General features: G+C 45.3%; 1 protein-coding gene across 2 annotated transcripts in view; it reads left to right on the plus strand.

The window, feature by feature from the left end:
• Positions 1–5664: 5664 nt before the first annotated feature.
• The window catches only part of ARHGEF4 (Rho guanine nucleotide exchange factor 4), a 151645-nt gene continuing 142269 nt past the window's right edge, over positions 5665–15040 (plus strand). For both annotated transcript variants that reach the window (XM_058548708.1, XM_058548709.1), the window contains exon 1: positions 5665–6727. In XM_058548708.1, coding sequence (XP_058404691.1) covers positions 5732–6727 — 996 coding nt within the window. In that variant the 5' untranslated portion in view covers positions 5665–5731. The remainder of the gene's footprint in view (positions 6728–15040) is intronic.

Raw genomic sequence — 15040 nt, forward strand, 5'->3', positions numbered from 1 at the left:
ATTAAAACTAATGGCATCCAATGGAAGTTGTATTTAGAAGGGATATTATGTCCTGTCCTCAAATACTAATGTTTTTTAAAAAAGTGAATGGGCGATGAGGGAGCATGGAGATTAAATGTCAACTGTGTTAGTGCGGATCTGAGAAGGAAGAAGATGGGGAGGGTAGGAACCCTGTCTGTTGCAGTGACAGCAGGTAGGACAGAAGTGAAAACCAGGAGGGCTGGGGTGGGAGGCTGGAGCCTGTTGGTCAACACCATTCTCATCTCCCTAATGTACTGTGTCACCAGTTCACTCATCTGTGCAAAAACCCACTGCAGCTCTGTTTCCTACAGGAGAAAGTCCAAACATGTTACCCTAGTGTTTGGAGCCTCATATAGCTACAGAAATAAGACAATCAGGAAGTGCTGGGCCTGGAACAAATAGAGCTTTTCTGCTTACAAATGTTCAAATTTGAGCCCACCCCCACCCCACCCCCCACAAAAAACTCTGAGCTTCAGCGAAAAGAATACTTTTGCTACTAGATTCTGCACCCTGGCCATCCCTCAGGGATAACCCAAGAATTATATGGATTTATGCTGAAAAACTGAGGATTACTCCTGCATCAACTCAGGAAGAAAATATTCTTTCTTCATACGATTTAGGATCTAATATTCAACCAAAGCAAATGCTTTTTTAAAAAAAGTACTCTTCATATTTCAGCATTAATACACTTGAAGGAATATTCAAACCTGCTACTCCAGTGCTCTTGCATAGACTACACCAATTTTGTAATCTGGGAGAGTTATTTTAAACTTTTTTTCCCCAAAGCCTTTTATTTTCATTGAGACAGAGTGAGACCTCTTGCCAAAATACCTGGAACTCAAAGAAAGGCTCCACCCTCAGCAGGACCCAGCCAGGGAGTCCAGTCTCTCATGTAGCCCCTCTCCATATTGGCAGCGTCCTGGGTCTTGATGCTGAGCAGGGGCAGGGAACAGGAATGAGCCCTCTGGCATTTTGGCATAGTCAATGTCCAGATCATTGGTCATTTGGAACTTGGGGCTTTGAAATTCTCTGGGCTTGAAGCCTGTGAATACTGATGCCAACATGAGTCTGTAAAGTGACACCAAGCTGTGACAATGTTGAAAGGACTGCTCAAATGCTCCACAGGCAGGAGATCAGTTCTCGGTTTAATAACAGTTGGCGAGATGATGGAATAGGGGTGCTCTTAAAGGCAGGAATTACTGAGCAGGAGTGCTCTGCAGGGCCTGTAGCTGGCCGTCTCCGTTCACTTGTTCGTGACAATACAAACTTGCCGTTGCACAGTCCTCTGTGCTTGCCAAGGCATGTTCACACCCGTAACTTACTCGCCTTTGCCATGACGTGGGAGGTCTGTAGACCAAAGGCTGTTATTCCTGCTGTGCAGCCGAGGTGCCTGGCATCTGGGAGTTGCGCGATTGGAGCAAGTTCCTGCAGTGGACTTGTGGGAGACCCTGGCTCCTTAACTCCTCTCTCCTCACGGACATCATAACAACCACAGCCCTCCTTCCAAATGGTTTGATTTATCTTTTGTTTGTTTGTTTGTTTTTGTGAAGAAGATTAGCCCTGAGCTAACAATCTGTTGCCAATCCTCCTCTTTTGCTGAGGACGATTGGCCCTGGGCTAACATCCGTGCCCATCCTCCTCTACTTTATATGTGGGACACCTGCCACAGCATGGCTTGACAAGTGGTGCATAGGTCCATGCCCAGGATCTAAACCTGCGAACCCCAGGCCACCAAAGCAGAGCGTGGGAACTCAACCACTACACCACCAGGCCGCCCCCTAATGGTTTGATTTTTAATGTTTCCTTTCTTATTCCCACCTCCTTCCTGCTTTGCAATATATTTGAAACTATAGTATCATATTATTCCTGATTTTCTGAATCTACTCTGCTTCTTAAAAGCCTCAAACATCACATGCTTTGGTGTGTGTTTGTTTTTCTCCTCTCAGTTAGGGAGGACTAAAAGCAATTTTACTTGGAGAAATCTCTTATGACAATTCTTGAGAAACGTACTTGAGAAGGGCTGGTTGAGTGGCTTCTGCACACAATTTGTGTGAAGGAGCCTTAGCTAGAAGAGGGGCTGTGCTTGCCCCATTCCTGGCCTGGGGAATCTTTGGGGAGTTTGATAGTTGAATGTTGAGTACAGCATTATCACAAACCTCAAGGCGTTGTATGACTAATACATGCTACGACCACGATACATGGATGAATCTCTAAACTAGTATGCTGAGAGAAAGAAGCCAGACCCCAAAGAATACATCCTGCATATGCTGTCATCTGAAACTCTGCAAAAGACAAATCTAGACTGTGACAGAAAATAGGTCACTGTTGGGGGAGGAGAAGAAGGGAGGTGAGAATTGTCTGGGAAGGGGCAAGGACTTTTTGGGGAAATGGAAATATTCTAGATTTTATCATGGTGGTAGTTACACGGGTGTACACATTTGTTAAAATGCATAGGTCTGTACACTTTAAATGGATGCATATAAATATATATCTCAACAAGTTGATTAAGAAATGTGTAAAGAGAGAAGGAAAATCTGCAAATACTTGCACAGTTCTCTTTTTTTTTTTTCCTGTCTCAAAGCTGTCATGGGCATTTATATAACATCTCATAATGTGACTGCAATTTCAATAATTCCTGTTTTTGTTTTTGTTTTTTTGGGTCCAGCAAACGTAACTCAGAAAACACTTCTAAGTGTAAGACCTTGACTTCAATCCATTTGGTTACATAAGAACATACAGAACACAAAGCAAACATATATTAATTTTTCTTTCTTGCTGAAAATATTAGGCAGAAATCTACTTCCCGCCATGACTCATACAACACATTTATACTGACAAACTCCTTTGGCCTCTTCTGATTTTTTAACAGAGTTGCTTTAACTATGTCCTACATTTTCTCCCTGCTGTTTGGGTTTGGCTTCCTCACTTATCTCTGTTAATAAAAGGCAGCTCTTCCTAGTGACCTCCTTCCTAGGGACACGGGGAACTAAGGAGGCGTTTCAGAGCCTTCCTCCTCCGAACACAGGCAGCGAGGTGTGAACGTGTGTGCTGACGTCCTCAGGCCCCGTCTCTGACTCCTCTCTTCTTCCTCCAGACTCCAGAGCCAGGTGCACACCAGCCAGGTGAAGGTGAGATTGAAGATAAGCAGCTCCCCGCTTCTGCAGAACCAGAGCAACAGGGATGGAGCCAGGAAACAGACCATGAGGATTTTGAGACACTATCTCACCAGAGTGAAAGTCAATCAGACACAAAAACTGACCCCTTTGAGAGTGCTTCAGACACAGAGTCCCTGCCTGGTGACCTCACAGGGGGACTCTGCCTCCCTCCAAGAGGTGTCTCCATGGACAGAGAAGCTCCCTGGGGATGCCCTGACATCCCAACAGCCAGACCTCCTCAGGAGCAGCATTCAACTGGTGTCCCTGGGCTTGTCCCAAAGGAAGAACGAGACGTGTCCCTTGACCTCAAGGAAGCATCTTACAAGAGTGGGTCCCGAGCCTTGCCTGCAGTTGCTGGAGAAAGGAAGGCAGGACACCTCTGGGACAGCATGGCCAGCCTGGAGCAAAAGTCTTTGCTGGCAGGGGCTCCTCACCACACAGAGGGCTGCTCGCAGGGTGCCACAGGCAGCTACAGTCTCCAGCCACCAAAGGGGGTGACTGTACAAGACCCAAGGTGGTTTTCTGTTTTTTCTCTTCAGAAATCCAGGTCTGAGAGTTGTCTGGGCATCCCAGGGACTTGGCCCTTCCTTCTCTGGTGCTGTGACCTGTGCCGGAGCTGGCCACACATCCACAACAGAGTCGGGGAAACAGGGCTGCCTCTCAGAGGCCCACTGGACAGCAAAGCCCCTCTGGGAGCCAGGACAAAGAAGGCAGGTACTCCAGGGCCTGCAGTGGACACAGACTTGCTCTGCTCCCAGCCTTGCCTTGATGCCCCCTACCAGCTTCCTTTAGGGACATCTTGCCTCCTACACACTAAGCTCTGCCATAGTGACCCAGAAAATATTGCTGACAAGGGCAGGGCATCCCCAGGGCACTACTGTCAGCACATGAGGACATTGACCACAGTCCACTCCACAGCAGGGCTTCCCTTAAGATACCCTGAGGATCCTCCAGGGAAGAACTTGGTGAAGTTTGGGACCCATTTGAAGGAAAGGACAGAAACAGAACAAGATCCAAGAACACAAAACCCTCTTCACCCTGTTCCCACCCTACTGTCTCATTTGCTTCCTGCTTCCCAAAGGAGGGCTCCTTATTTGCAGAATCAGTACAAACCCAGTGCTCTTAGCTGGAAAAGGGCCTCTCAGGACACGCCATCTGAATATCTCCAGCCGGAAAGCCAGTTGGGACAGGACTCTAGGTCCTGCCCAGTCTCTTCATGCCTTGCTGAGGAGGTGGTGAGCCTCCGTGCAGAGGAAGTGCCAATGCCTGCAGAGTGCAAGTCGGAACGCAGCCCAGAAATCAGGCCAGAGGAACCCCGAGGCTCTGCACCAAACTCGGCTGATGTGAGTGATAAACAAAAGCACCTTCAGGACATTACCGTTGAGGCAGGAAACCAAACCAGCAATTACACATTCAAGTATGCTCTCAGTGAGAAAAGAAAGCCCCTTGCTAGGGCCAAGTTCCCACATCATTCTAGCTATAGCCGGTCACAGGTGTGGAACAGAGCCTGGACAGGTTGCACCAGAGTGAGTGAGTGTTCAGACGCTCCGGAGACCACCCTGAAATCAAGTGCAACAGACACTTCAAAGGAAGCAGAAGACGTGATGGTTCTAGACCCCAACTGCACGGAAATTGCCTTGCAGGGTTTTTCAGAAATAACAGCAGCCACCGTGTCTCAGTGGGGGGATGAGGAGTGTGACCAGGGGCCTGAGGGTGGTGCCACGCCCTTGGCTGAGGGCCTGCAGCTGGAGCCCAAAGCAGACACATCTTCTAGGGGTAGGTGCACGCTCATCACTGTAGCTGTTGAGCAGACGGGTCTGCAGGCCACCAGGAGTAAAGTGGGTCCTCTTCCAGAAACGCAGTCCTGTGAGTTTCTGGAGGAAAGACCAGAATCTTCCCGCAGTGCCGGCGCGACCCCTTCTGAGTCTCCCAGGGCTGGGAAACCACAAACTGACGGCAATGAGTGTGAGCCGCCAGCAGCCCGCGGACTGGGAAATGATGCCCCAGCCGCAGAGCCTGGGGTAGTTCAGATCCCCCAAGCTGCTTCAGAAGAGAGGACCCTGGGCAGAAGAGAGACTTGTTCCCAGGAGCGCGATGGTGGCGTGCTGAGCACAGAGGGGTCTGCGGGAGAGAAGCCGCCTGGGGCGGGCCAGAGCCCTGGGACTGGGGCCGACAACGGGAAAGCTGCTAGCCCCCAGCACGAGGACGCTCACGAGGCCCGGGGCCCGCCCCGCGCCCCCGCGCTCCCGCCGGGCGCACGTCCCCGCCCGTTCGGCGAGGCTTCTCGGGAGCCGGGCCGCCGCCTGGCGCTCCCTGGGGCGACCTCCCTCCGGAAGGGCGAGCCGTCGGCTGCCGCGGGCCAGGGAGGGGGCGCCGGCGCCCTGGGACCCGGGCGTCTGCCACCTGCCCGCCCCGCCGCGGAGGCCCTCGCTGTGGCCTCCCCAGGCCCCGAGGAGCTCCACGCCAAGGGTCGGACCGCTGCGGCCGGCAGGCAGGGGGCGGCCGGCCGGAACGGGACCCCTCCACACCCGGTGGCCGCGAGCGCCTCTCGGAAGATGGCCCTCCAGGGCGCAGGCGAAGGAGCTGCAGGACTGAGAGAAGGGGGCCATGTGGAGACGCCAGGGGACCTCGGTAGCAGAAGACGGTCCTCAGAAAGCTGCGACGCCAAGAGATTCAAAAATACAGAGAAAAGGCTCAGGGCAAGGTTGTCCTTAGCTCATAAGCCCTTTGCAAATTTTTTTGAGTCAAAACTTTTAGAAAAAGAGAACACTGATGAATGTTCTCCAGGTTCTGTCAAGGGCCAGAAGGAGAGGAGCAGGCTGCGCCAGAGTTCCTGGCGCGCATTTCTGAAAAGAAAAGATGCAGAAGGCCCAAAAAGGCCTTCCTCAGTGAGTCTGGTTCCAGGACGGGAAATGCCGAATCCCCCCCGACCTTCCCCACCAGGGACCAACAGCCACTGCGAGGAGCAGGCAGGGGACAAGGAGAGCTATGTTTTTAGAGATCACTGGGCACCCCCTCAGTCCCCCACACCTTTGTCATCCAGCAGTTTGGTGTCTCCAGATAACAGGAGAAAAAGTGAACCAACCATCAAATGTACAAGCCCCCAGGAAAGTGGTAGGTACCTACCTTCAGGTATCTTTCCTGCCAAGTCCTGGCTGATCTCACCCATCAACCCTCGTGCCCAGCAGGCTGGGATCAGCTGCACCCTCCCCTCCAGCTCTGCCTGTTGCTTGGCATATGAAAGCCAAGGCATGCCCTGCAAACCCATGAGCCCCAAGCCCTGGAGCCCCAGGCCTGCTGCTTGGTGGGCGGAGTTCCACTACCCTGGCAGGGGCAGTGCCATCTCCATGGTTTCTCTTGGAAGCTACCACAATGTGGATAGCAGCTCGGCGACTCCTGAAAGACCCAAGACGCCCAAGGCCAGGACAAGCCTCCTGCATTCTCTGCAGACTCTAGACCAGGATAACCAGAAGGAAGCAAGGGGGGAAAGCGGCCAGCATCACTGTGGCCTGAGCACAGCCCCCTGGCTCAGGGACCTTCCTGGCAGTGAGGTGAGTTATCTGTGACTGGCACCAACCTGTGTATCTACCTCTCGAGGCAAGAAAAGGAGAGAACCATGTGGGAACCTGTCCTAAGTGAGGGGAGAGGGGAGGGCGGAAGGCCACTCTGCCTTCCACGGAGATTGCCCAGCTACCCTCCCAGAGTGCCCCACCCTGATCTACACAGTGTGACCAACTTCTTGGAGCTGCCCAACTAACAAGTGGGAATTGGCATTTCATTATAATTTTATTTTGTGTTTCTCTTTTTTTCCTGCATAATTCAAGCTATTTGAATTCCCTTGTCTATTAACTGCCTGTTATCCTTTTCCCCATTTTCCATTGGGTGGTTGATGCCGGCTTTTTCGTGTCGGCTTTCATCCTTCCCCACTGTGAAATTTAAAACAGAAATTTCCCCATGTTGTCTTCTATGTTGTCTTTTATGGGTTTATTTTTTAAATTTAAATCTGACCCAACTGAACTTGTTTTAGTAGAAGGAGGGGGATAAGAGTTGTTGGTGCTTCTGAAATTCTTAGTAAAATAAAATGGTCTCTCCCCGAGGGCAAAGGCATCCTCCAGGACAGGGTACCATGGTGCTGGGTCAGGCACAGGAAAGGATACACAAGCTTGGGATTTCTCACACGTCAGGCTGCTCTCGGAAGGAGGTAGCTTTTTGGAAATTCCAGAAAGAATACTGTTGGGACTGTGAAAGTAAACCTCCCTTTGTCCTGTCTATTCCTGCATCCATGGGCCCTCGCCCCTTTGCTTCTTTAGACAAATAGGTATGGTGCCTCCCATGTGCCCAGCGCTGGGCTGGTGTGGAAGGACCTCAAGTCCAGTGTGAGTCCCCAAGCAGGGTCCTGGTGAGCCCCTCCCTTTAGCGAGCCATCCGTCTGGCAGTCCCTGACCCAGCAGCACTGGGCTGAAGCTGACCTCAGGCTGTGCACTCCCTCCTGCAGGCGTCAGCCACCCGGGGCTCCCGTGGGCCTCCTGTCTCAGAGCACACGCACTTTCCCTGTGTTCACGTGTCTGCTCTTCATGTAGCTGCTGCTCTCTTTGCACGTGTTCTGATGTGCAAGCATACTGGGCCTTCCCTCTCTGCTGATAAGATTTTAAAGAGAAAGAGGACTAGGAACTAAACATTTATCAAGCACCCACTTCATGCCTGGCCGTGTCCTGGGCACTTACAATCACCTCATGCTTGGTAAAGCCCATGCAGGCTGTCCAGGTGTTTGCCTGAGGCCCACCACACCTGCTCCTTCCGATGTACACCTGAAAAGTTTGCTCTCTGGCTGAAGCCCTGGGCAATACTGGAACGGGAGACTCAACTTGGTGATACGAAGCTCCATCTTGTGGCTGCTCCTGGGAGAGCAGGCTTTGATTGTCGGAGTAATTTGCAAGGAATTCAGTCCTCATTCTCATGTTTTCCTTCCACGTTGCTACTCCAGTACCCTAAAACAACCATTCTTAATATTTCTTTTTAATTTTCTTCCAGCTTTTTTCTATAAACAAGTTTTGTATGTTTAACATGGTTACCATCATGCCATCTCTAGAGGCTTTCCTTTTCCATGATTTTGCATCCAGTAGTTTGTTTCTTTAAAGACATTCCATTATCGGCCTTCTTTTGCTCTATTATGTCAAGACTCACCCTTGTGCTGTGTACCTAACGCTCTTTCACTTTCATTGTTCTCTAATTACTTAGAGTCTGCACACCACAAGTGGTTATCAGCCAGCCTATTTTCTTCTGTTGTGTATGTGGGATGCCACCATAGCAGGGCTTGATGAGTGGTGTGTAGGTCCACGCCCAGGATCTGAACCTGTGATCCCTGGGCTGCTGAAGTGGAGGGCACGAACTTAACCACTACACCACCAGGCCAGCCCCTAAAACCCTTTTTTAAATTAATTATTTTTTTATTGATGTCTTAATAATTTATAACATTGTGAAATTTTGGTTGTACATTATTGTTTGTCAGTCACCATATACGTGCATCCCTTCACCCCTTGTGCCCCAACCTCCTTCCCCCTGGTAGCCACCATACAGTTCTCTCTGTCCATGTGTTGGTTTATATTCCATATATGAGTGAAATCACGTGGTGTTTGTCTTTCTCTCTCTGGCTTATTTCACTTAACATAATACTCTCCAGGTCCATCCATGTTGTTGCAAATGGGACAATTTTGTCTTTTTATGGCTGAGTAGTATTCCATTGTATATATATACACCACATCTTCTTGATCCAATCATCAGTCTAGGGACGCTTGGGTTACTTCCACTTCTTGGCTATAGTGAATAATGCTGCAGTGAACATAGGGGTGCAAAAGCCTCTTTGGGTTGTTGATTTCAGGTTCGTTGGATAGATTCCCAGTAGTGGGATAGCTGGCTCATAGGGTATTTCTATTTTTAATTTTTTGAGGAATTTCCATACTGTTTTCCATAGAGGCTGTGCCAGTTTGCACTCCCACCAGCAGTGGATTAGTGTTCCCATTTCTCCACAGCCTCTCCAACATTTGTTGTTTTTTGTCTTGGTGATTATAGCCATTCTAATGGGTGTAAGATGATATCTTAGTGTAGTTTTGATTTGCATTTACCTGATGATTAGTGATGTTGAACATCTTTTCATGTGCCTACTGGCCATCTGTATATCTTCTTTAGATAAGTGTCTGTTCATTTCTTCTGCCCATTTTTTGATCAGGTTATTTGTTTTTTTGTTGTTCAGTTGTGTGAGTTCTTTATATTTTATGGAGATTACCCCCTTGTTGGACATATGATTTGCAAAGATTTTCTCCCAGCTGGTGGGTTGTCTATTCATTTTGATCCTGGTTTCATTTGCCTTGTAGAACCTCTTTAATCTGATGAATTCCCACTTGTTGATTTTTTTCTTTAGTGTCTCTTGTCCAAGTAGACATGGTATCTGACAGGATTCCTTTATGACCAATGTCAGATAGTTTATTGCCTATATTTTCTTCTAGGAGTTTTATAGTTTCAGGTCTCACCTTCAGGTCTTTGATCCGTTTTGAGTTAATTTTTGTGAATGGCAAAAGCAGATGGTCCACTTTCATTCTTTTGCAAGTGGCTGTCCAGTTTTCCCAGCACCATTTATTGAAGAGGCTTTCTTTTCTCCATTGTATGTTCCTAGCTCCTTTGTCCAGGGTTAGCTGTCCATAGATGTGTGGTTTTATTTCTGGACTTTCAATTCTGTTCCATTGATCTGTGTGTCTGTTTTTGTACCAGTACCATGCTGTTTTGATTACTATTGCTTTGTAGTGTGTTTTGAAGTCAGGGATTGTGATGTCTCCAGCTTTGTTCTTTTTTCTCAGGATTGCTTTAGCTATTCGGGGTCTTTTGTTGCCCCATATGAATTTTAGTATTCTTTGTTCTATTTCTGTGAAGAATGTCATTGGGATTCTGATTGGGATTACCTTGAATCTGTAGATTGCTTTAGGTAATACAGACATTTTAACTATGTTTATTCTTCCAATCCATGTGCATGGGATATCTTTCCATTTCTTTATGTCATCATCGATTTCTTTCAATAATGTCTTATAGTTTTCATTGTAGGTCTTTCACTGCCTTGGTTAGATTTATTCCTAGATATTTTATTCTTTTTGTTGCAATTGTAAATGGAATTATCTTTTTGAGTTCTCTTTCTGTTAGTTCGTTGTTAGCATACAGAAATGCAAGTGACTTTTCTAAGTTGATTTTGTACTCTGTAACTTTGCTGTAGTTGTTGATTATTTCTAATAGTTTTTCAATGGATTCTTTATGGTTTTCTATATATAAAATCATGTCATCTGCAAATAGTGAGAGTTTCACTTCTTCGTTGCCTATTTGGATTCTTTTTATTCTTTTTTCTTGCCTAATTGCTCAGGCCAAAACGTCCAGTAGTATGTTGAATAAGATTGGCGAGAGTGGGCACCCTTGTCTTGTTCTCAGAGGAATGGCTTTCAGACTTTTCAGTGTGATGTTGGCTGTGGGTTTGTCATATATGGCCTTTATTATGTTGAGGTACTTTCCTTCTATACCCACATTGTTGAGAGTTTTTATCATAAATGTATTTTGGATCTTGTCACATGCCTTCTCTGTATCTATTGAGGTGATCATGTGGTTTTTATTCCTTGTTTTGTTAATGTGGTGTGTCACGTTGATTGATTTGCTGATGTTGAACCATCCCTGCATCCCTGGTATAAATCCCACTTGGTTAGGGTGTATGATCTTTTTAACATATTGCTATATTCGGTTTGCCAATATTTTGTTGAGTATTTTTGCATCTATGTTCATCAGCAATATTGGCCTTTAGTTTTCCTTCTTTGTATCATCCTTGTCTGGCTTTGGTATCAGGGTGATGTTGGCCTTGTAGAATGTGTTAGGAAGTGTTCTATCTTTCTCTATTTTTTGGAATAGTTTGAGAAGGATAGGTCTTAAACCTTCTTTGAATGTTTGGTAAAATTCTCTGGAGAAACCATCTGGTCCTGGACTTTTATTTATTGGGAGGTTTTTGATTACTATTTCAATCTCTTTACTTGTGATTGGTCTATTCAGATTCTCCATTTCTTCTTGGTTCAGTTTTGGGAGGTTGTATGAGTCTAAGAATTTATCCATTTCTTCTAGATTGTCCAATTTGTTGGCATATAGCTTCTCATAGTATTCTCTTACAATCCTTTGTATTTTTGTGGTATCCATTGTAATTTCTCCTCTTTCATTTCTAATTTTATTTATTTGAGCCTTTTCTCTTTTTTTCTTAGTGAGTCTGGCTAAGGGTTTGTCAATTTTGTTTATTTTCTCAAAGAACCAACTCTTTGTTGCATTGATTCTTTCTACTGTTTTTCTGGTTTCAATTCCAATTTCAGTTCTGCTCTGATTTTTATTATTTCCCTCCTTCTGCTGACTTTGGACTTTGTTTTTTCTTCTTTTTCTAGTTCTTTAGGCGTAGTTTAAGGTTGCTTATTTGGGATTTTTCTTGTTTGTTAAGGTTGGCCTGTATTGCTATGAGTTTCCCTCTCAGGACTGCTTTTGCTGCATCCCATATGTGTTGGTACGGTGTGTTTTCATTTTCATTTGTCTCCAGACATTTTTTGATTTCTCTCTTTTTTTTCCCCCTTAAAGCCCCAGAAGATAGTTGTATGTCATAGTTGCACATCCTTCTAGTTGCTTGATTTCTCCTTTAATTTCATCAGTCATCCATTGGTTGTTCAGTAGCATGTTGTTTAATCTCCACATCTTTGTCACTTCCCCAGTTATTTTCTTGTGGTAGATTTCTAGTTTCATAGCACTATGGTCAGAAAAGATACTTGTTATGATTTCAATCTTCTTAAATTTATAGAGGCTTGCCTTGTTTCCCAACATTTGGTCTATCCTTGAGAATGTTCCATGTGCACTTGAGAAGAATGTGTGATCTGCTGTGTTTGGATGGAGTGCTCTCTGTATGTCTATTAAATTCATCTGGTCTAGTTTTTCATTTAAGTCCACTATTTCCTTAGTGACTTTCTGTCTGGCTGATCTATCCATTGATGTAAGTGGGGTGTTAAGATCCCATACTCTTATTGTGTTGTTGTTAGTGTCTCCTTTTAAGTTTGCCAATAGTTGCTTTATGTACTTTGGTGCTCCTGTGTTGGGTGCATATATATTTATAAGTGATACGTCTTCTTGGTGGAGTGTCCTTTTTATCATTATATATTGCTCCTCTTTGTCTCTCATTATCTGTTTTATCTTGAAGACTACTTTGTCTGATATAAGTATGGCAACACCTACTTTCTTTTGTTTGCCATTAGCTTGGAGTATTATCTTCCATCCTTTCACTCTGAGCCTGTGTTTGTCTTTAGAGCTGAGATGTGTTTCCTGGAGGCAGCATATTATTGTGTCTTGCTTTTTAATCCATCCTGCCACTCTGTGCCTTTTGATTGGAGAATTCAATCCATTTACATTTAGAGTGATTATTGATATATGAGGGCTTATTGTTGCTATTTTATCACTCATTTTACAGTTCTTTTGCATTTCCTTTGTTTCTTGTCCTGTGTGTTTTGGACTACCAACTCATTTTGGTAGTTCTGTATGATAACTCTTTTAGTTTTCTCTTTATTTATCATATGTGGTTCTGTTCTGATTATTTGTTTAGTGGTCACCTTCAAGTTTCTATAAAAAATCTCGTGGATGAGATAGTCCATTATCTGATGACCTCTTATTTCCTGAGACTAAGTTGATTCGATGCCTTTCCTCTTGCTCCTCTCAGTTATTATTGTCACAACTTATTCCATATTCAGTTGTGAGTGTATGTTTAAAGTGATGAGGTTATATTTATTTTTGGTGTTTTCCTTCCTTTAATCTTTGATTTTGGTATTTAAGTGTTTGCTGATCTATTTTGATAGAGAGCTACTAATTTTCTGATTTTGTCTACCTATTTTTCTCCTTGCTCGAAGCTTTGTATCCCCTGTTTGTTTGTTTTTTTTTTTCAGGAATGAGGACCTTCTTGAGAATTTCTTATAGTGGGGGTCTCGTGGCGATGAACTCCCTTAGCTTTTGTTTATCTGGGAGAGTTATTATTTCTCCATCATATTTGAAAGATATTTTTGCTGGATAGAGTATTCTTGGCTGAAATTTTTTGTCTTTCAGAATTTTGAATATATTATTCCAGTCTCTCCTAGCCTGTAAAGTTTCTGTTGAGAAATCTGCTGAGATCCTGATGGGAATTTCTTTGTACGTTATTTTTTGTTTTTGTCTAGGTGCCTTTAATGTTGTTTCTTTGTCATTGACTTTGCCAGCTTTACTGCTAGATGCCTTCGAGAGGGCCTTTTCCTGTTTATATATTTAGGTGGTCTATTGGCTTCTTTTACTGGCATTTCCAGCTCCTTCACCAGATTTGGGAAATTCTCAGCTATTATTTCTTGAATAAGCTCTCTGTTCCTTCTTCCCTCTCTTCTCCCTCAGGAATTCCTATAATCCTTATATTACATTTCCTAATTGAGTCAGATATTTCTTGGATAATTTCTTCATTTCTTTTTAGTCTTAGTTCTCTCTCCTCCTCCATCCAGAGTATATCTGTATTCCTATCCTCAATAATGCTAATTCTTTCCTCCATATTGTCAGCTCTGTTCTTTAAAGATTCCAGATTTTCGTTTATCTCCCCATTGTGTTTTTCATCTCCAACAATTCTGATTGGTTTTTCTTTATGGTTTCAATCTCTTCTGTGAAGAAATTCCTGATATCATTGAATTATCTGTGTTTTCTTGTAATTCATTGAGCTTTTTTATGATAGCTGTTTTGAATTCTCTGTGGTTTAGATTATAAATTTCTGTGCTTTCAGGGTTGATTTCTGGGTGCTTGTCATTTTTCTTCTGGTCTGGAGATTTAATATATTTTTGCATCATGGTTGCTGAAGTTGACTTGTTTTTCCTTATCCTAACAATATCTGGTTGCAGTTTCCACCTGCCGCCACTGGGTGGGAGTCAAGGGCTGTGCATTCTGAGCCCACTGTGATCTGTGACTGCTCCACGGCTGCTCCGCCACTGCTCTGACCGGCTGAGCTGCAGTGTGTGGAGGGGAGGGTCTCTCTCTTTCGCCTGCCCAATCACGGGGGGCTTCTTGTTCTTCCCTTGCTATCTGCTCTCCTGGGGTGCTCAGATGTTGACGGCACCCCGGCTACAGTTCAGACTCCTCCCTATGGGATTTTCCCACAGGCTGTAAGAGGGCTCCCAGAGCGATGGTTTTCCTGCAGAGAGCTGCCCCTCCCCCCTCTCTGGGAGCCACGTGGACCCTGGAGACACCAAACATGCCAATCAGGTGGGGAGGGGAAGGATTTCCTTGCCTCTCCCCACTTCCTCTAGGGGCTCCAGCACACCCACTCTCAGATGTGTGGCTGCATGGGTCTCTCAGATGTCCTCTTAGGTTGTGTGAATGTCCTTTCTTGGCATGTGAATGTCGTTTTTGTTTTATCTTATGCAGGGAGAGTTTACGGGAAAGCTCACACTGCCATGATGCTGACATCACTCCAACCTTTTTTATTTTTTAAACTTCATACTTGATGGATAGTTGGCCTTTGTATAGAATTCTGGGTTGAAATTACCCTTCAAAGACTTGAAAGGATTGCTCCACTGTGTTGTAGTACCAAATGCTGCTGGTGAGAAGGGTGATGACATTGTTAGTCCAGCTGTTTGTGTGTGGCTTGATTTTTTTTTTTCTTCTTCAGAAGCTTTCGGGGTCCTCTCCTTTATCCCTGGTGTTGTGAAATTTCTTAGTGATAATCTTGGATGTGAGTTTCTTCTTCTTCATTTTTCTAAACATTCAATGTGCCCTTTCAATCTGGAGACTCTTAACCTTCAGTACTGGGGAAAAATATG

The sequence above is a fragment of the Diceros bicornis genome, chromosome 10, assembly GCF_020826845.1.
Source record: "Diceros bicornis minor isolate mBicDic1 chromosome 10, mDicBic1.mat.cur, whole genome shotgun sequence".
Classification (NCBI taxonomy): domain Eukaryota; kingdom Metazoa; phylum Chordata; class Mammalia; order Perissodactyla; family Rhinocerotidae; genus Diceros; species Diceros bicornis.